Source organism: Ahaetulla prasina, chromosome 9 (genome assembly GCF_028640845.1).
Source record: "Ahaetulla prasina isolate Xishuangbanna chromosome 9, ASM2864084v1, whole genome shotgun sequence".
Classification (NCBI taxonomy): domain Eukaryota; kingdom Metazoa; phylum Chordata; class Lepidosauria; order Squamata; family Colubridae; genus Ahaetulla; species Ahaetulla prasina.
In genome coordinates, this window is record NC_080547.1 from 24541036 (window position 1) to 24563695 (window position 22660).

The 22660-nt window shown below is 38.5% G+C and overlaps 1 protein-coding gene across 12 annotated transcripts in view; it reads right to left on the reverse strand.

Annotated features, from left to right (window-relative positions):
* The window catches only part of PKNOX2 (PBX/knotted 1 homeobox 2), a 345970-nt gene that overhangs the window by 94156 nt on the left and 229154 nt on the right, over positions 1-22660 (reverse strand). For 10 of the 12 annotated variants that reach the window (XM_058194341.1, XM_058194335.1, XM_058194332.1 and 7 more), the window contains 2 exons: positions 22119-22227; positions 6016-6158 (listed from right to left, as the gene is read on the reverse strand). In XM_058194341.1, coding sequence (XP_058050324.1) covers positions 6016-6158; positions 22119-22205 — 230 coding nt within the window. In that variant the 5' untranslated portion in view covers positions 22206-22227. Of the gene's footprint in view, positions 1-6015; positions 6159-9098; positions 9221-11266; positions 11394-22118; positions 22228-22660 lie in introns of those variants that run through there. The other 2 variants (XM_058194342.1, XM_058194343.1) reach the window with 2 other exon arrangements.

Consider the following 22660-nt stretch of genomic DNA (forward strand, 5'->3'; position numbering starts at 1 on the left):
CTACAAGTTCCATTATGGTCTATCTGAGGACTGAGGACTATCTGTGTGTTGTTTGTTGGCCAACATTATTGTTGTTCAAGAATAACCCAGCCCTCATCATATAAATATAAGGTTTCAACCACTTGGTGATACTTGCCCCACCTCTTGTTTTTTTCTTTATTTTATTGTATTTATTTAGTTTGTCAAGCATGTATGAGAAAGCAACTATAAGTATGAACATAATATATAAACATATAAGTATAAACAGGTATAGGTATATACATAAGAAATGAGTACGAATCAATAAAGTATAAACATAATTTGGATACATGAAAAGAGTAAGTAAAAAAGGAATATTAGGACAGGGACAGTAGGCACGCTGGTGCGCTTATGCATGGCCCTTAAAGACCTCTTAGGAATGGGGTGAGGTTAACAGTAGACAGTTGAAGGTTGAAGCTGTGGGGGTTTGAGGATGTAACAACAGAGTCAGGGAGAGCATTCCAGGCATTGAGCACTCTGTTGCTGAAGTCATATTTTCTGCAATTGAGTTTGGAGTGGTTTACTTTGAGTTTGTATCTATTGTTTGCCCATGTATTATTGCGGTTGAAGCTGAAGTAGTCATTGACAGGTAGGACATTGTAGGAGATGTTTTTGTGTACTAAGCTTCGGTCAGACCGTAGGCGGCGTAGTTCTAGGTTGTCCAGATCCAAAATTTCAAGCCTGGTGGCATAGGGGATTCTACTGTGAGCAGAGGAGTGGAGTACTCTTCTTGTGAAATACTTCTGGACTTGCTCAGTTGTATTAATGTCTGTTATACAGTGTGGATTCCAGGCAGATGAGCTGTATTCGAGAATTGGTCTGGCAAAGGTTTTGTAGTATAATGGTTTGCAGTATAATGTTACTGGAGAAGAAGCTTTGCAAAATTAGGTTAATGCCTTTTTGGCAATGCTGTTACAATGAGCTCTGGGGCTTAGATCTTTTGAAATGAATACTCCTAGGTCCTTGAACAGAGTGAGGGTCATCTACAAGGTCGTATCCATCCAGTTTGTATTTGGTGTTCTGATTTTTGTTGCCAATGTGTAAGATAGAACATTTGTTGGTTAAGATTTGAAGTTGCCAATTGTTTGACCATTCTGACACATAGCCAAGGTCCCTTTGTAGGGCAGCAGTATTGTCAATGGTGTTAAATAGTTTTACGTCATCAGCGAAGTCATTTATGTAAATTAGAAAGAGAGTGAGTCCTAGAACGCTGCCTTGGGGGACACCGCTGTTTATTGGTACAGGGTTTAATCTTATTGTTCTCTTATACTACATTTCTTTCAAAATCCCATAAGTCAGCAAGAACAGAAGGAATTTCTTTCTTTGCAAAATAAGGCTCAGAAGGTACTCTCTCTTTTGTTCTTCAGATAAAGGTATAAGGAAAACTAATTAATTCTGGACATCATAAATGAAATGACCCAATCCTATCCCTGTCACATTACACTGGAAGCTTTACAATGAATGGCACAGGCATTAGGCACCAAATAAACTCTTGGATTTTCTTTCCTTGTGCTGAAGATGAAAGTTAAACTGAAACCCTTAGCTGTATTACAACCTTGCCAACGACTGCGACTTCTTACAACACTCTTTAGCTCTCTTCTCTAAAAACGTTAAGTTTGACCCCAGATGTCAAAAAATCATGCAATAGGAATGATTAGGGCATGGTGGAAAGGCATCTAAAAATGGGCAAATAGGGGCAGAAACATGAAAGCATTGTAAGAAGAAGCCTTACAGCATTTCATTAACACAGACAAATGGACGTAACAGAATAACAAGAGTTGAGAAGGGATCTTTGGAGATCTTCTAGTCTATATCATTGAAATCCTATATCATTTCAGACAAAACTGCCAGTGTTGGAGCACTCACAACTTCTGGAGGCAAGTTTTTCCACTGATTAATTGTTCTCACTGTCAGGAAATTTCTTCTTAGTTGTAGGTCGGTTCTCTCCTTAATTAGTTTCCATCCATTGCTTCTAGTTCTGCCTTCAGGTGCTTTGGCAAATAGGCTGACTCCCTCTTCTTTGTGGCAGCCTCTTAGTTATTGGAACACTGTTTATCCAGTCACTCCTAATCATTCTGTTCATTAAACTAGACATACCAAATTCCAGCAACTGTTCTTCATATGTTTTAGCCTCCAGTCCCCTAATCATCTTGGTTGCTCTTCTCTGCACTCTTTCTAGAATCCCAACATCTTTTTCATATCGTGGCAACCATATGAGGACGTATTAGGAAGACATGAGAAAAATAATTAATCTGATAATCCATTTAATAAGCAGAGGATCTGCAATGTTTCTGAAATCCAGTTAGAGTGACCCAGCTATCCAGTACTTCAGCACCAAATTTCTGACTGCAGAGAGGGAGTCTCCTCTATTAGCATCAATTAGAAAAACTTCAAGCCTGTTGAGGATCTGTAGACTATCCTACAGCTACCAAATCACGGCTAGGTCAGAATGCTTCCTCTGTGGTTTGGTTGAGAGACATGTGGAAACAGGAGAACAAATTACAGGTAGTCCTTGACTTATGACCACAATTGACCCCCCCCCCAAATTTCTGTTGCTAAGCAAAACATTTGTTAAATGAGTTTGCCCCATTTTATGACCTTTCTCACCACGCTTGTTAAGTGAATCACTGCAGTTGTTAAGTGAGTAACATGGTTGTTAAGTGAATCTGGTTTCCCCATTGACTTTGCTCGTCAGAAAGTCACAAAAGGTGATCCAGGACACTGCAACCGTCATAAATGTGAGTCAGTGGCCAAGCATCTAAAGTTTGATCAGGTGACCAATGGGGATGCTGCAACGGTCGTATGTGTGAAAAATGGTCATAAATCACTTTTTTCAATCGTAACTTTATAATGTTATAACTGTGAATGTTCACTACATGAACTGTTGTAAGTTGAGGACTACCTGCATATGTGATACATCTCTACATACACACACACACACACACTTTCCCCCACCCCCCAAGAGGAGAGCATGGTTTGGAAATGATGCAAAATAGAATGGGAGAGGGGAGGAATGTTTAAGATGTGAATATGATGATTATGGTTAATTTTTGGAATTGATTTGTTTAGGATATAAATTATAGGATTTTTGTTATTTGCTATTTGTATGGTATAAATCTATGGGATGATATTATTCAATTGTGAAGGATGGAAAGTGAAATTTATGAATTTAGATAATGTGGATGTAATGATTTTAACTGCTTACTGTTATATTGTGGATGTAGTTTAAATGATTATTTATTTTAATTGATACGTTTATAGATAGTAAAAGTTATGAAGTTAAGCTGGAAATATTATATTTGAGAGAGTTTATTGAAATGATATTTGATTGATGGAGTAGTATTGGAAGATTGGATATTAAATCTTACGACAATTGAAGAAATATATAAGTGATGAAAATTTGAATTTGAGAAGCTGGATTGTAATTTAAGAAATGGACTTATGAAATTTGAAGGAATATATAAGTGGGTGAAAAAAAAATTGAACTTTAGAAGATGGACTAATTTTTAAAATGGACTGTAAGAAGAACGGACATTAAATGTTATGGCAACTGAAGAAATATATAAGTGATAAAAATTTGAGTTCGAGAAGATGGACTGTAATTTGAGAAATGGACTTATGAAATTTGAAGGAATATACAAGTGGAAAAAAAATTGAATTTGAGAAGATGGATTAATTTTAAAAATGGACTGTAAGAAGAAGTAATATGTGAAGTTGGTATTGCTTCTTTTCTTTTTTTTATTATTCTTTCCTATCTTTTTATTCTTAATGTGAGGGGATCTAAAGTTTTAAATTTTTAAAGGTGGGAGGTTATGTATATTTTGCATACTTTAGCTTGTGATTGTTGGTTATAATACCCGGTATTTGCTCTGGGAAGTCTGGGGGGGGGGAAGGGGGAGGAGGGGGGGGAAATGATACATGGATTGATTATTAATGTACAGTAATTTTTGAAGATATGAAATTAAAAAAAAAAATTAAAATGATATTGGGGATGCTCGACTGCCATTTCAGGAAGAAAAGGAGAGAGGAGTAGAAGGAGGGAAGAAAGTAGGTAGGAAAGAGTAGAGAAGGAGGAGGGGAATAAGAAGGTTAGATAGGGTGGAAGAAGGGTGGAAGAAGGGAGGAGTGGAGGAGGAGAGGAAGTAGTAAAGTGAAGGAGATGAAGGATGGGAAAGTAGTAGAGGGTAGAGAGGGAAAGTAGTAGAGGGTAGAGAGGGAGGTTGTGTAGAAAGGAAGTGGCAATCGGGCAGGCCTGAATCAGTTATAAATAAAAATTAATGATTAATGATGGATAATAGTTTGTACATAAATATGATGTTGGAAAATGGAAATAAAAATTATTCAAAAATAAATAAATAAATAAAGTTTGATCAGGTGACCAATGGGGATGCTGCAACGGTCGTATGTGTGAAAAATGGTCATAAATCACTTTTTTCAATCGTAACTTTATAATGTTATAACTGTGAATGTTCACTACATGAACTGTTGTAAGTTGAGGACTACCTGCATATGTGATACATCTCTACATACACACACACACACACTTTCCCCCACCCCCCAAGAGGAGAGCATAAAAGCAACTGCTTAAGCATTAATTCTAACTGAATGGGGCCTTGTTAAATTTATTAACGCGAAATGAAAAATCCCCAATGTGTTTTTGAACTGTCATGCTACCCAGAGGCAAGAAATTTTAATTAAACCCCCCCTCCTCCTTTAAGCACTCCGTATGATATACAAGATTCCATTTTCCAACACTCATCTTCCGAGCTTCTTCCTTGCCATTGCTATCCTGCCTAAATGTCTGGGCTTCCTTTTCCTTCCGTTCCTTGCATATACAAAACATAAATCTGCGAACACATGGTATTAAAGTGTGAAATTGAAACATCACAAATGATTCTGTTATCCAGGCTGCCTCACTCGTAAACCTCATTTAGAGAGCCATTTTCAATAGGATTTGACAATGGCCCTGTAAATTCCCATCCAGAATGCTGACATGCTCAGGAATACTAACAGCTATCGGTCGTTTAGCTCTCCCAGCCAATGGATGCCAATTAAGAATTTCCAAGAAATTCACTCCTTCTCTGCATCGCAATGAGAAAATGTTCAATGTACATATACTAATTTCAATGCACTGCCTGGCCGGAACCTTCACTTTTCTAAGTATAACTGCGGAGTTCAAATTCGCTTAAAAAGTGCATCCAAAAACATGCCTATTAAAAAAAAAGGAAATGCAAACAAATTGTCTATATGACAGAAGGTTCAGAAGGCGGATATTGAAGTGAATAGAAGAAGACACACTGACAAATATGTGTAAAAAAATTAACAGGCTTTACAGAAATATACATAAACGCATTTCCAAGTAGATTTCTTAAAAACGAAAATAAAAGGAGAAAAAGTGATACAGGCCGATCCAAAGCTGGGAAAAAAAGAGGAGAAACGGAACAAATTTAAAATGGTCAAATCTGTGCCTCTCTGTCACCAGCGTTTCCATGTGCTGAAAAGTGGTAAATGAAACAGAATTTGGGGGATCCATCCCCAATCTAAACCCATCACAAGAGCTGAAGTGAATTAGAGCAGGGGTCTCCAACCTTTATGACTGGTGGACTTCAACGCTTTACAATTGGTGGAGTTGAAGTTCACCAATTGTAAAGTTCCCAAGGTTGGAGATCCCTGAATTAGAGCACCTGTATGCAATCCATTGTCATGACTTTGTATAACCATTTGTGGCTCACATTAATTCACAGGACATTAACTGCTGCATCACCCTTTTGCTACTATAATCTAGAATTCCTCTTCCAAGAACGAAAGACCAGTTGTTTGTGATTTCTCTGGTTTGCCATACACTCAAAGCTCTCTTCCTTCTCGTGACAACAAGCAGCTATGAAACAGCCTCTATGTAGCACCTCCCGACAAGTTAGCCTTAGGACAAATATGAGTAATCGGTCCGCGTGTCACCACAGGGATCAAAGAGCAGACAGTTAGCATTATGCTCCGTACCTGTAGACAGCTCTCTTGTCAGCCTCCAGCTGTGCCTGAGGGTCGATCGGGGTGCTGGGAAGGGGAGCATTGGCTGCTGCCGAGGGCGTGGTGACGTGCACCGGCTGTGCTTTTGCCGGCTGCTGGGCTGTTGTTGCTGTCATCTGTTAAGAAGAAGCACATAAGAAAAAGGGTTGAAGGACCAAGAGAATCAAACCCTGAGTAGATAGTGACATTTCAAGGGGAGTGAGCCACCATCTCAGGATCTTTGAGAGGCTGTTGCAAATATATTGGAGGATTTAAAAAAAAAAAGTTTCTGTATCCAATGTGGAAGCCTGAATTGCTAGCCTGTGAGAGATTGGGGTTCAGTATCTCATCTTGGAAACTATAAAAAAAATCAGGCATAACTTACTTAACAACCTCCTTGTTAGCAATGAAAATTCTGGTGCCAAATGTGATTGTAAGTCGAGGACTACCTGTACTTATCTCAACTCACGGCCACAATTGAGCCCAAAATGCATGTTGTTAAGTGAGAAATTCTTTAAGGGGGTTTTGCCCCATTTTACAACTTTTCACACCATAGTTGTTAAGTAAATCGCTACAGTTCTCAAATTAATAACATGGTTGTTACTAACCATATTACAAGGCTTCCCCCTTGACTGTGCTAGTCAGAAGGTTGCAAAAGGGGATCACATGACTCAAGGACACTGCAACCGTCATAAGTGTGAGTCAGTTGTCAAGCATCCAAATGTAAATCACATGACCATGGGGAAGCTGCAAGTCATAAGTGTGAAAAATGGTCATAAAGTCACTTTTTCAGTGCCATTGTAACTTCAAATGATCACTAAGTGAATTGCTGTAAGTCACGGACTACCTGTACTAAAATAACAATATTCGTATCAATTTAGGGTGAAATCTTACAGACACGTACTTGGAAGAAAGCTCTACTGAACTTACTAGAAGTTATTTTGGAGTAGACATGCTTAAATAATCAAATCTGGAGGGCAAAGTCTATAGTTGTTCTCATCATTTTCAAATTAATTGCTCTAGAAAGGTCTTTCTGAACCTAATAATCTTTAATGTCAGAGCTGTAACTTTGCAAAATTCCCAATCAGCAGTGCTAGTGCATTCACAAAGTATCCCAAATATGACAAAAATTAGCCATGTAGCTGGGTGACTTTGGCCAGGAAGTATTCCTCAGATCAATCTACCCAAACACTAGAGCACTAGATCTAGAACATTAGAACTAGATTTGCTGGCTGAGGAATTCTGGGAGTTGAAGTCCACAAGTCTTAAAGTACCAAGGTTGAAGACCCCTGCACTAGATTACAGTTAGGAGATAAAACTGGAGAACGGAGTACTAAGTGTATCATCTTGAAACCCTAGGGGCAAGGGAGAAGGAGACAAACAAATACATATAATGCCTTCCCAGATGGATAATTAACAAGTTGGTTTGTGTTCATAAAAATAGACAACTCAGTGTCATATTAGTTACATGTTCCAATATCTAAGCAGCAAAGAAGAGGAGGAAACAAAAAAAAAATCTAGAAAAAAGGAGAACTTTACTGACAGTTAGAACAATTAATCAGTGGAATGACTTGCCTCCAGAAATTGTAGTTGCTCCATCACTAGAGGTTTCTAAGAAGAAATTGGACAGCCGTCTAGAATCGTATAGGGTCCCCTGCATGAATAGGCGGTTGGACTAGAAGACCTTCAAAGTCCCTTCCAACTCTGTTATTCTGTTACTCTGTTTTGTTAAATCCCCACACTAAGAAAATGCACCCCAGTCAGCATCAATGAAAGACAATTCTCTCTCAGGGGGAAATGAGCTGAAAACTTCAGAGTAAATGAAAGCAACTGCCTTTAAACAAAATATGAACAGCACAAGTAAAGGAAGGATAAAAGGAGGCTCTTTGAGTTAAAACTCCTCAGAAATGGATGGTGAAAACAGCTTGTTATCTTTATTGTTGATGGGGTGGACACAGCTAATGAATCGCTGTGGAAATTCTAAACAGGATTTTACCAAATCGTATTACATCCGCTGCTCCAGACCGAATGCATTTCACAGCCAAATGACCAGAGATCTGTGTAATGCAAGAGATTTGGAAAGAATGTAAAGCAAGAGTTGATTCATTGGAACATAATGGCCATTGTCATCAGTTAACAGAGTTCTGCTCCAAAACTATGGAGCGCCTTACCAGTTCTTTCAACCTTAATGGAATCAGAAGGGGGATGCTACGGGCTGGTCAAAGCACTGGCTAATGCTAACAACTCTTCTTCCACCTTTGTGTATTTTAGAATTATCAACATACCTTTTGGCATCTAAATAACGCAAAGTCAACTAAATCAATCAAGTATTCATCTCTTTCTTTGACTCAATTTATTTTTCCTAAACTATGTGGAAAGTAGGGTCATCGTTAAGTATCATAGTCTATTTAGTATTAAGCATTTATTTACTAGATACACAGATTGCATCACATGTTAATCCAGCAGAGAGTATGACAGAAAACCACAAACCTCTTTCTTGGAGGGAGAAAGCTTTTGAGAACTGACAACGCCTATTTTAATATGAGACTTAAAAAAAACCCCACCTACAAGCTCTTTTCTGATGTTTGAAGGCTGTCTTTGAGCCAATGGATTGGCTGTAGCAGAGGTGGGATGGGGTAGCTTGTCTGCCATAAATGTCACATTTCATTTTTATCAGTCTTTTTCCACTAGCCTCTTGCAAAATTAGGAGGGAAAAAAATCCCCAACAGCCCGACTTTGGTGAGAAAGACTGACAATGATGAAGCTCTTCTATTGTCAAAAATGTCTTTCAATTCCCCACAGCTGTTAACTACATTTCCCTGCTGCCTCTTCTGCTTCTAGTTTCAGCTGCCTAAGCAAGAAAAAAGTCACTCACAAGGAATAGCTAATGAGGGCTGGATCTGCATTTAGTAAAGCGCCAGGTCCATTCAACTTTCAGGCACTGGAGCTGGGGTGGGCTGATGGGGAAGGAAGTAACCAAGAGGTGCAGCCAAGCGAGGGAACAATGACAGAGAAGTCCCACAAAGCCATAAAAGCCCCCGCCGAAGGTATCATTTGTGCAAAGTGACCTTTCTCACCAGAGGGAGTCATTTTAGAGAGGAGGATAACGAGGCCCATGTGACTTGGAGAAGAGGCTCCTCATCAAAGATTACACTCCTTGACAAGGTGGCAAAGCCGTCTTTGCATTGTTGAGCACAGCACCTCTGCCCCGTCTCTTGGAAAGACTATAAGCAAGACAAAGGGACATTTGCTCACTCTTGTATTCTTCCACCTGCTGTCCTCCTCATGTGGTAGAACTACAGCTGTTTACCTGTGCAGTTTGGGAATTTGCTCAGAGAAAGTCTTTATTTTTAATGTTTCTTGAGATGACTACCATTCTATGGAATATAAATGTTTAAACTGTTGTTCACTTGTTTCTAATTTTCCCCCCATAACTCTCAGTCTTCTGAAAGAATAAAGAAGTTGCAGCACCTTATAGTCCAGTGAGATAACTATGGAATATAAATGTTTAAACTGTTGTTTGCTTGTTTCTAATTCTTTTCCATCACTCTTAGTCTTCTGTAAGGATCAAAGACTTGGGACATCTTAAAGTTTAAAGAATATATATTGTCATAGGCCTCCAAGTGGCCTCAATAATTCTCAGAGAGATGCTAATGGGAACCATGGTTGCACAGTGGTTAGAATGCAGTACTGCAGGCTACTTCTGCTGACTGCCAGCTGCCCAGAAGTTTGGCAGTTCGAATCTCACCGGCTCAAGGTTGACTCAGCCTTCCATCCTTCTGAGGTCGGTAAAATGAGGCCCAGGTTGTTGGGGGCAATATGCTGACTCTGTAAATCGCTTAGAGAAGGCTGTAAAGCACTGTGAAGTGGTATATAAGTCTATTAGTGCTTAAGTGCTATTGCTATTGCTAATGATCAGATGACTGTAAGGAATATAAATCCTTTCATCCTCCACCATTCAATCAGAACTGAAGAAGCTTCTTGGATGAGAAGTGAAATGTCTTCAAGGAAAAACTAAGAAAGTACCGTTGTGTTTTGGAAAAGCACCTTTGAGACAATCATGACCTGGATGACTGAGAATCTCCATGGACATTGTCACAGACAATTTATGGATCCCAATCTACCTCATGAAATGCAAGGAGGGGATAATCCATGAAATCTTCTGATTTAATACATTACTTAGTCTTTTAACTGGTAATTCTTGCTCACTCTTGTATTCTCCAACCTGCTGTCCTCCTGGAATTGTAGAACTATAACTCCATTTTGAACTAGCAACCTGTGTACCTCCTTTTAGCATCTCCTTTGGGAATTCAAGGAATTGTGGTCTGAACCATATGAAAGCCACAGGTTGGGAAATCAAACACAGAATGGGACTAATGCTCCATTTAGCATTTATTGTTGATGCCAATTAGTGATGCTTGTCAGAAGTTTAGGAAGGGTTTATTTTCCCCCCTAGCCCTAACTTGAGAAACCACAAACTAAATTTGGGGTCTTCTATGTTCAGGGTTAACAGTTGAGGTTTTAGTTTCCAGTTTGGGGAAATCAGAAAATAGCTAGTGAGAGATACAGATGTGCAATTAAGTAAAAGAAAACTTCAGTTTGTTTTTATGGTTTGTGTTAAACAATCTTTGTTTTGTTGATTTATTTTGCCTTTTTTTAATCCAATTTTTTTGCAGATGTTTACCTTCCTAACATATGGAGTCATTTTTATTCAGTTCTCCTAATCTACATAATTTTAAATTAATTTTGCCCCAAGAAAGTCTTTACTTTTAATGCTTCTTGAGATAACTATTATTCTATGGAATACAAATGTTTAAACTGCTGTCTGCTTGTTTCTAACCCTCCCCCCACACTCCATTCTTCCGAAACAATAAGTAAAAAACTTGTGGCACCTTAAAAACATTAAGATTCAAAAAACATATTGTCACAGATGATTTATGGGTCACAATATTTCCTCAGGTGCAAGGAATAGATGGCAATCCATGAAATCTGATGTAATACATTAGTCTTTTAACTGCCGCAGGATCCTATTATGTCCCAGAGAAGGAACCTGTCTTACTTAACTAAAGTTATTATAACAAGTCTGCCTACCGATGCCTTCATGTCTTTAATGTCGCCAAACAATTCCATTATTTTATTTACAGAAGTAAGGATTGGAATTAGAGCAATTTCTAGGTGGCAGACCACCTCTTCAAACCTTTCTCTTCCTTTACCAAAAAGCTTCTGAAACATGGTCCAAACTGACCTTTGTGACCTCTGTGCAAGTGGACATCTTTGGAGGTCTCAACTTTAAGGGGAGTTTGTTGAAAATGATGGGCAGCTGGAGGAGTTGAGTGGTCAATAGCTTTGTCACTCCCCCATGATCCAATAACCTTAAAAAATGAAAGAAGGAACATGAAATGATCAGCAGAGATCATTTGCTGAAGTAAAGGAAATGGGCTTTTTATTTAGACTTATCTCAGGAATCTTTAAGGGAATGTTTAAATTATATAAAGCAGGGGTCTCCAACCTTGGTCCCTTTAAGACTTGTGGACTTCAACTCCCAGAGTGTCAGGCTGCCTCTGATTATATTTAGGAAAGAATACACCTTGACTTCATTTGCAAATAAAGAAAAGTACTTTTACTAAATACATCATGACTGCAGCAGTATAAAGTTGAATCTGAGACAAAATATGGCTAACATTCCATATCCCATCGTTAGTCCCTCCTCTCCCCAAGAGGTCAGCAGGTTTGGTCCAATGCCAGCTCCTTCTCACCCCCCCCCCATCTTCTTCCGCAGGTCTCTGGCTGTAAATCATCTCAGGAATGCAATGTCCGTTGAAAGCCCGCTCTAACATTCCTGTTGAATTCAAACTATGTCAGACAACACTCTTAAAGGGCCCTCTCTACTTATTTACATTACACATAAAAACCCCATGCAATCTAACTACTGAATATAAAGAGTACAAAAGGATGTGAGGATTGGAGTGGAGGCTGACAAAGAGTTCCTCAGCCAGCTTTGCTGGCTGAGGGACTCTGGGAGTTGAAGTCCACAAGTCTTAAAGGGACCAAGGTTGGAGACCCCTGATATAAAGGATATTTGATAGACGTGAACCTGTTAGTTAAAAGCTTCCAGGAAGATTCTAAAGGACTCAAAGCTATCAACGTATAGTTCATCTGCAAAACAAAGGAGAAAATGGCTGAAATAAAAAAGAATTATGTACAGAACAGATTTTTTTAAAAAAATATCGAACGAGGGTATGCTAAAACTAAGCCACTTTGTAGATTTAATAGGTGTATTCAGAAAGAATCCAATCATTATGATTTCATTTCAGTCCTACCTAGAAGTCCCTTGAGTTTACTAAGCAAACATGCAAACACAGAGAATGTATGCCTGTTTGTTTCCTTAATTTTGTCCTTACTTTTAACTTATTTAAAATACTAAACCCAGATAAAGCGATGAAGCCTCCCCAAAGAAATTTTGAAAAACATATAGTATTTATAGTAATAATCTATAAATTATAAATTAATGGAATTGACAGCCTAAGACATTTCACATTTTAACAGCTGTAAATGCTCCACTTCATAAAGTGAGGATGTATTCATTTGAAAGCAGATGGGAACTTCTAATTCTTTAATGGCAATTTAAAAACAGGGAAATAGCCACTTGTCCATTTCATGGGGGAGGTTCTCTATGAATGAGAAGAGGTCCCTCTTCTCTCGCCATAGAAGAGGTCTCACTTCTGTGCCAGGCCCTTCAGCTCATCTTACCAGTGATAGAAGAGTCCAGCGAGATCCAAATAAATTCATTCAGATGCAAAGAGTCCTTTAGTTGAGCTTGTCTCAACTGGTGGAATGTTGGATAATCTCCAACTTGTAGATTCATACAAGCTGACCACCAGCTGCCAAGAGGCAATATCATTTTTGTGAGCTTTCTAAATGCAATGTATTGGCCAATACTGAAGCTAGCCTCAAAGGGTATTGGCGGGATTTGTCAGGGCATTTTTTCTACATAAGTTATTATGTAGAAAAGCAGGGGTGAAATGTAAATTTTTTTACTACTGATTCTGTGGGCGTGGCTTGGTGGGAGGGTATAATGTGACTGGGTGGGCGTGGCCAACTCTTTTTTTTTACTTTTAAAAGCATTTTTTCTACAACTTCTTCGGCCAAAGAGTTTGTAGAAAAAGTGCTTTGAAAGGATTCTGACAATCCCAGGTGAGTTGCTTGATCGCCAGAACCCTTTAAAAGCTTTTTTTTACAGCCTCTTCGGCCAAAAAGCTTGTAGGAAAAATGCTTTGAAAGGATTCTGACAATCCCAGCTGAGTTGCATGATCATCAGAGGCTTTTTTTTACTTTTAAAAGCATTTTTTTCGGCCAAAGAAAGGGGGTGGGCAAGGATTTTTGCTACCGGTTCTCCGAACAACCCGCTGCCGTCGCTACCGGATCGAGCGATCCAGTCCGAACCAGAAGCATTTCACCCCTGTAGAAAAGGCATAAAAAGCTAATTTTAAACTGGGATCCAGAAACACACTGGTCAGTTCAACTGATATGGAATTTGGATTAGATATACTGATTTCGGATAAATATCCTATTCAAGAAGTTATCCACAAAATAAATACGGACAAAGTGATGTAGCAGAAATGGCTAGATCAGTGGTAGTCAACCTGGTTCCTACCGCCCACTAGTGGGCGTTCCAGCTTTCATGGTGGACGGTAGGGGTTTTGTCCGATACTGAAGCACTTTCCTTTTTTTTAATTTAATTGACTTTTTTAAAAAAATCATAGCATTATTTAAAAACATTTTCATTAGGTTTTCATAAAATTCCCTGTGACAATTTAAATTTCTGAAAATATACTATTTGTATCGCCCGCACATAAGTTTAGTTCACGTTACGTAAGTGAAACTAAATGGCGCTATAGTGCGACCACAAACAAAAGAGCCTCATCCCAGAATAGCTCGCGCATCTCCCCCCACACCACCCAGCTGCAACAGACAAGCAGAGCTGGTAGCCGGTGCCCCCCCAAACCCAATCCACGATGCGCAAGAGACATACGCAGACGATGATACACAGCACATTACTGTGGAACCGGTGGGCGGTTAGTAAATTTTACTACTAACAGAGATACAAAGGTGGGCGGTAGGGATAAAAAGGTTGACTACCCCTGGGCTAGATTCATAAGAATAAAAACAGAATAGGTGAGGGATGGGAGCTAGTTGTAGTTTGCACTATGTGAATGCAAATAATCCCCAGGGCCTGCTAAATAAAACAACCAGGGAAAGGAAAATCAGGAAGACAATTGGCCAAGAATGCTAGAAGCCTACTATAGGGCTAAACCAGGGGTGTCAAACTCGCTTTGTCACAATGGCATCACATGACGTATCAGGACTTTTTCCTCCTTCGCTAAACTAGGCAGGGGCAGAGCCAGCACGTGATGCATTTGGCCCACTCCTGGCTAAACTGATTCAATATACTGTGGCATTTTGGAAACACATCTATGTGTTGAAGAGCTGAAGCTTAGTGAACAAAACATCCGATCTGTGAGGTGATTTCAGGATCAGAGATAACAAGCTCTTTTTCAAGATGGATGTTGCTCTGAGGATAGTGCTAGGGTTTTCCTCTCAATAGCTACCAGGATTTGGAAAAAAAGGGAACAAGGAATGACACAACTGAAACTGATTTACTTTTAATTTTTAAAATACAATTAGCATAATTACTCCCTGTGTAACCCGCTGCTTCTGTAACACTGAACATAACAATTCAGAGTCACATTTCTTGTGTTCGGCAGCCTTATAAACCTGACCACTCATTCAGCCAATCAATTTTGGCAAGTTCTGGACCATATCCAACATTGTCAGAGGATTAAATCATCCCTCTGTAAATAATACAGTAGGCTAATGTAAAATGGTTTAGTGTTCAGTTATTTCCTATGTTCCTAGAAGCACCTTCTGAAATGGACTCTATTACTTCTCATGATGTTTGGAGATATTCTACTAGAAATCAGTGCACTTCTATCAACACTAGCCAGGAATCCAATGGGAGCTAATCAGTTCCAGTTGCATTCCAGTTATTCCCCACCCCCCACCCCAACATAAACGATTGTTTTATGGCCTTGCAAAGCTGCAAGCATTTTTTTTTAAAAAATGGTTAAAGAGCAGAAGACAAATTGTCCTCACTGCAAAATCAAGACTTTAACAGGCAAGGAAGCAATTATAAGGTTTTGCCAGGTTGTAGTTTAAATTGCAAGCCCTTTTTCTAACCCAGCTCTGATGGCAAATGAGTTGCCCATACAAAGGCTATCTAAGAAACACAACCCCATCTTTTGCAAGTTTTCCTAAAAACTCAAAATGTTGACTGGTGATAGTTGCTGATGTCACAGATCTATTGTTGGATTTGGTACTTCCAGTGTGGAAACAGTGAAGTGTCGTTTGGCACAATTTTGGCCAACCAGGAAACATGTATTCGACGCAGTGATCACTTTCTCCTGGGACACGAAAGTGTTTTGACACAGTGAGGAGCCACGGGGTTCTTTCAGCAGCTGTGATTTGTTAATCCACAGTATAATGTGAATTAAATTAGGCTCTTCACACTTAACTAACCTCAATCTGCATTCTTTGTAACACTTGAGGTTTCTTATTCCGCTAACAGCCTAATCCCTTCAGCTCCAAACTTCTCCCAGTTGTTGGTTTGCAGCAGTTATGGAAGGATTCCAAACATTCAGGGCCAGAAAACTTAATCCTAAAGCTGTTAGGCTCTACCAAAATAACAAGAACCCCCAATTTAAAGCTCTTAGCCTTAATTAACAGGAAAGGAGGCATTCAGGGTTGTGCTGAAACACAGAGCTTAGACACAGTCTTCTCCAACAGCCTCTTGCCCACAATTTCTTCATGTTAGAATTTTAGATCAGGCAGGATGTTGCAAATATCAGTCACAATATCATATAATATGAAGGGCAATCCAATGGTATGGATCAGTTTCCATCCATTTAGCATCCAGTCTCTAAATGTACAGGTACTTAAAGTATTGGTTCAGTGCCAACACCTGTGTGCACATTTGCAGAAGCGATGGGTGAATCTGTCAATTCAATTTTTGCTCAATATCTCTCTTAGATTCCTGTTGGGAATTTCCCTCTCTGTTTACACATTTCACCAGAAAGAAAACTAGCAAAAACTTTCACGAACATTTACAGTAATTGAAATTCAACATATATAGAAGGGATGGGTTGGAGAAAGCTGTGTTAGAGTGTTCCTAATCTACAAAGATACATATGGCTGCCTCTAAGGACAGATTAGACTACTTGAAAAAATAAATAAAAGGTTTATTGTACTGAGAGCCCAGAATTAGTTCCTGGAATCCTAGGAGCCGGGTAATTGGCTCAGCTCACTTATCCCAGTTTTATCTTAGGCCTTTTCTTCCTAAGAGTTTTGTTAATTGTCCTGGTTTTAGCACTGTAATACATTGAGAGAACCATTAGACTAAATAATATTTTCAATCCAGGGCATTGCAATCCAACAAGATTAAAAATGATATGAATTAAACCACACGTTGCCACCATAGTTTTTACTATTCGTATTACAGACACATACAGAGCTCCTAGCAGTAATAGAAACACTCAGGGTTGTGACTTCTAAACTGAGAGAATGGGTCCAACAGATCTCAGAAACAACATCAAAGCTCTCTGTCCATAAGAGTGCAGTGCTAGCAAGAGCTAAGATGTTATGCAGAATCCTCAAATTTCCAGGCGTCTAGTTGAGGACTTGAGGTTGAAGAAAACACAGATCATCCATAAATAATATAGAACCATCAGCATTTATAGGATCTGTATCCCTTTCACACACGTGCAATGCCAAGACACATATCCAGAAAAGGGGCAGGACTTGTGTTGTGACCTAACTTTAGTCATTCTGTTGTTCTTGTCCCCCTGCAGATACCACTTAGAGGAACCATTTCTCATGACAGAAATGATAAGTGAAGTCCTTATCCTTACATGTGCAATAATGGTGCTCCTTAGAGATATCATTGTAGCTCCCGCAATGTCTCCCCTGTCTTGCTGCTGATATTCTTGCTGATATTCTTTTCAAATATCCCTTTTAAAGAAAAGAAGAAAAGTATATACGCTGCAAAGATTTTTTTTTCTTTATAAAAAGTCTCACTACACCTATTCTTAGAGAATAAAAAGAGAAGGTTTGGAAGAGCACCTATTTGCCATGAAGGGGAAAAAAAGCAAAGGTAAACTGAGGTGATAGACAGCCTATCTTGAAGGAAATTAAAGAGGCTGGCAGACAGAAGATCAAAGATTGCCTCTGGTAAAATCAGTATGTTGGATTGAACTATTCCTACTGGCAGAATCCATTTTATAACTAGGCAACCCAAGGAAGCCATTTTGGGAGAATATCCTCAACTTATTCTCAAAATTTCATCTGTGTCTCTGGGGCCTACCTGATTTTAGTGTCTAAATCTCATTTTATCCATGAAGCTGAATGGTTGACCTTGAGTTGATCACTTTGTGGATCAGACAGAGATGTTAAGAAGATCGAAAGGAGAGAGGGAGAGATGAGAAATCAGCCCTGTCTTTGTGGTGAAAAGAATTTTCTCAAGGCAAAGCTTTGAACTCACATAGGCCTAGTAAATGATAGAAAGGGACATTTTGATAAAACAAGGATGTCCATTGTTAGATGGCAAATATTTTACAATGATCTGTAGGAATGCTTTATATTTATGAGACTTTTAAGACACAAACTGTAAGCTTTTTTGCAGCACATTTGTGCCTCTTCCAATTTGCCCCCTTATTTCTAAATGAAAGCTGAAATTCCCCTAATTTCAGCAGCTGTAACTTTATAGAAAACAAAACAAAACCTTAACTTAAGGGAATCAGAAAGCTTGTGTAAATATGGAATAACCCTGGTATGAAAACTTGGTCATTCAAGCTCAGGATTTCCTTTTCCGCAAACAAAATACAATTATTTTGAAATCTTTAAGAAGAATTAAAGCTGAACCACCTCTTTATCGCAGTTTTAAAAAAACCCTTGATTATATTCTTATGGAGTTTAAAACTAAATTTAATTATAAATATATAATACAACGGCAAGAAATGAAATCATTTGGCTTTTGATTTTTAACCTGTTGGAGAGGATAAGTTAAGATCAGGCTATGAACATTGGCTTGGTCTGCAATAAGAAACTAACATGAGATCCAAATAAAATAGCAATATCACAGACTTATATACTGTTTCATCATGTTTTAAGCTCTCTTTAAGTGGTTTACAGAGTCAGCATATTGCCCCCAACAATCTGGATCCTCATTTTACCAACTTTGGAAGGATGGAAGGCTGAGGCAACCTTGAGCTGGTGAAAATCGAACTGCTGGTAATACTGCATTCTAACCACTGCACCACCTCAGCTCAGTAAACTTGATCTAAAGAAGCCACATTATTTTTCATAATCCTTTACCAGATGTTCCCATTACCCACTGAAGAATTTTATTCCCTCTTGTGCTCCTCAGCAGCTGGCACAATGGGGTATGTTTTCCATTCTTTATAAAAATATCAATTTTATATGGTTGCCCATCTCACCAGAAGTGACTCTAGGTAGCATATTTTTATTTTACTTATTTTGTCTAATCTGTATCCGTAAGTAATAACCGCCATGGAAGATATCAGACAAGTAGCTATTGTCATAAATAGCCTTTGACAGATGTCTCCTGTATGAATGTGTCTAATCCCATTTCATGTCATCTAAGTCAATGCCCATCATCACACATTTGGCAGAGACACAGATTTAATTTTATTGCCCTAGTGAGTTCCACAGATTTAATTATCCTGGATGCAAAATAAATAAATAAATGCAATGCTTCATTGTGAAAACACAATCTTGAAGTCCTCATCTGCATAAATAGGAGGATTTACCTGTTTAACAAATATGGGATATATTATTTTATTCTTCATTTGGTCAGCCAGAGGTTGGTTGCTAGTTCTAATTAACATGATACTTGGATCATAAGCACAATGTATATATAAAAATAAGACTTTCAGCCTGGATGTGATTCACTCAGCTTTTTCTCCATTATTACTTAAAGCTTACATGAGAAGGAGAGGCAATATTACTTCACACAAGAACAGAGTATACAATACACTCATAACTAAATAATGAAGCTTTTTTCCACAAGGTTTGTGAAGGACAGCAATTTATAATGCTTTGAAAAGGAATGAGATGCATTCATGGAGGATAAAGCTGTAATTCACAATATTACTGGACCATAAACAACAGATAATTCTGTTGTTTTGCAAAGTGATCTCGTCATCTATTTGGCAACTTCACATTTTGATCAATAAATGCACTGTCTTATGTATTGGTAAACGTAATCAGAATGTCAAGTACAAGCTAGGTGGCATTGAACTAGCTGATGACCCTCACATTGCCAAGGACTTAGGTGTACTTATCTCTGACAATCTATGCTCTAAAGTTCACCGTAACAGCATTGCTAAAAAAGCATTAAGAATTGTAAATTTAATTTTGTGCAGTTTTTTTTCCTGGAAACATTATCTTGCTAATTAGAGCTTATAAAACTTATGCTAGACCAATCAGTATTGTTCAACTGTTTGGAATCCCCACCATATATCTGACATCAGTACAATTGAGTGGGTTCAGAAGTACTTCATGAGAAAAATTTTGCACTCTTCTGCACACAATAGAGTTACCTATGCTACTAGGCTCAAAATTCTCAGTCTGGATAATTTAGAACTGTGTCGCTTGAAGCCAGACCTAGGTATTGCATACAAAATTATACATAATAATGTTTTACCTGTAAATGATTTTTTTTGTTTTAATTGCAAACAAAATATGCGTGCTATCAACCGCTTTAAACTCAGTGTAAATCATTCTAAACTTGACTGTAAAAATATGATTTCTGTAAACGTTGTCAAAGTCTGGAATGCCCTACTTGATTCAGTTGTTTCAGCTACAAATTTTCACAGTTTCAGTCACAAATTGACTTCTGTGGACCTTAAGTAGTCAGTAGAGGGGGCGTGCATAAATGCACTAATGTGCCTATTATCCCCATCTTTGTATTTTTATTCTCTTATTCTTGCTCTCGTTTTTGTTTGATAAATTCTAATAAATAAATAATGAGGGAAGGCTAATATCTGCCTCCTGTATAAACATATAGTAGCTTCCCTATGTTTGGCCACCATAGGAAGCCCCAAACCCAATAAAGACCTTTAGTCTAACCCTCTTGATCTCCTTCTGCTCTCTTCTAATGTCTACAAATTGACCTGGGAACAAAAGCATAATGAGGAAGAAAAATGTTGATAGCATAAAGGCAACTACCGGTAGTTTTATTCTAGGAATCCAAAATAGGTCCTTTTTTGCCCCTGTAAGGTACAGTAATTTCTACCCCCTGAACTAGATTCCTGAGAGGCAACTTTTCCTTAAGTGCTCTCAATGTGTCCTAGCATTTTGAAATTTAGTGGTATCTAAGGTTGGTCAAAAATGCCTCTCAATGGACCACCAGGTTTATAATAGGGAAATAGGTGGATTATTTTATTCACATTTTTCCATGAGGAAAACTTCTCCAGACAAGTGTCCAAGGGCAGGAATTCCCCAGATATCAGGGTAGCTGTACTAGTGAACAAGTCAGTAGGAAGCAGGTTCCTCCTAAATTCTTCTCTTGGGGTTATGGAAACATGGAAAGTCTATGAGGTTATGAACACTGGAGAGGGTTGTCCAAGGAAGGCCTTCATAACTAAATCAATGCAGGAATACCCTACACCAAGGCTCTCCAACCTTGGCAACTTTAAGACTTGTGGATTTAAGACTTGTGGACTTCAACTCTCAGAGTTCTGGAAGTTGAAGTCTACCAGTCTTAAAGTTGCCAAGGTTGGAGACCCCTGCCCTACACCACATGGAATGATTTATCAGAAATACAGGTAGTCCTTGACTTACAACCACAATTGAGCACCACATTTATGTTGCTAAGTAAGACAATTGTAAAGTGAATTTTACGACCTTTCTTGCCACAATTGTTAAGTGAATTTCTGACTTCACCATTGACTTTGCTTATCAGAAGGTCGCAAAATCCTGGGACACTGCAACCATCATAAGTAATGAGTCAGTTGCCGAGTGTCTGAATTTGATCACCTGACCATGGGGATACTGCAACAGTTGTACGTGTGAAAAACGGTCATAAGTCACTTTTTTCAGTGTCATCATAACTTCGAATGGTCCCTAAATGAACTGTTGTAAGTTGAGGACTACCTGTACTCTTTTCCTTTGGACAATTTTTTAAAGAAAACCCTCTCTGTTTAAAAAAATATGACAACTGGTATTAAATTGAAGGGGATTTTTTTCCTCCTGGCAGTCATTCTATCAATATCTAAAAATTCTTATCTTGAATTCAGAATTATGACAATCTTTTCTTAGCCTCAGAATAACAACAATAACTATCATCACCAACTGATGTTAAAATATCAGTGGGCAGATGTTAGTGGCCCAAGGCTCTTCTGGTATGCTATAGGCATGAGCTACAGAGAGACCATCCCTTCTTTTTTATAGACCTTAAATCTTCTGCATTTCTCCAAGGGAAACATTAACAAGAGAAATAGAAGAGTGTCTCCTTATAGCTGGCGAATTTATACAACATCCCTCTTCCAAAGTTGATTCCTTCCAAATCCTGTAAATTCTACTGTTGATGTCTAGAAAGAAAAGGCACCCATAATTCCAGGTTTTCTCAAGGGGAAAATAAAAATCAAGAGAAGAATTGGTGGCAGAGGGATATAATTGCCAATGGTTCTCCTATCTACACAGATTCATAATAGACAGAACAATTTATGGTTCTGAACATTTGTAAGACTGAGTTTGAAAATGAATTGTGTAGCATTGATGAACATGCAATTGCTACAACGCATATAACCTTGTATTGAAATTTAAAAGAGGAGAAGAATGTGAAAGATAAAGTGGGCTAAAATTTTTGGTTGTAATATACATATGGAAGTGTGGGAAAAGATGTGGTTGGAACGATTAAAATGTACTCTGCCCTTCTTGCTTTTCTCTTGCTCTCTGCAATCCTGTAGCATGCCTATAAATGTTGCAAAACAGAACGGTGTGCTTGCAAAAGGAATACTCACCTGTTGGGGTTCTTGATAAGGGGGAGGGGGTACGGTCTGTGTGGCCATCATTGTCAGAGATGGCGCTGGGGAGACATGTTGCATCATGGGATTGATTCACATCTAGGACCTATTGACAGAAGAAAGTTCAATTGTTACAAAAGAAAGAAGACAGGAGAGGAGAGGACATTATTAGCATATTCATTCAAGTCATCTTTCCATACTAGAGTGACGTTTCCTAAATTTATACAGCAAATTTTCAAATTCTGGTATCTTCCTGATGTGTAAGAAAAATGTTGTAACGCAAATCCCAGGAACACCTTTGGAAGACACCAGGAGAATAGATGCTTGTTGAAAAACAATTGCCCTATAGGAGGTGTACTTTTTCCTCTGTTGCAACTACATGTTCCTGATTTTTTAAAAGCACTCCTTAGAGAAAGCACTCCTTAATTCAAACATCAGTAGATTGATGACAATAATGGCCCCAAACATATCATGGAATATATTATTTTTCATTGTTGCTTTAGGAAAACTCAGATGCTGATAGATATGTGTACAAATAC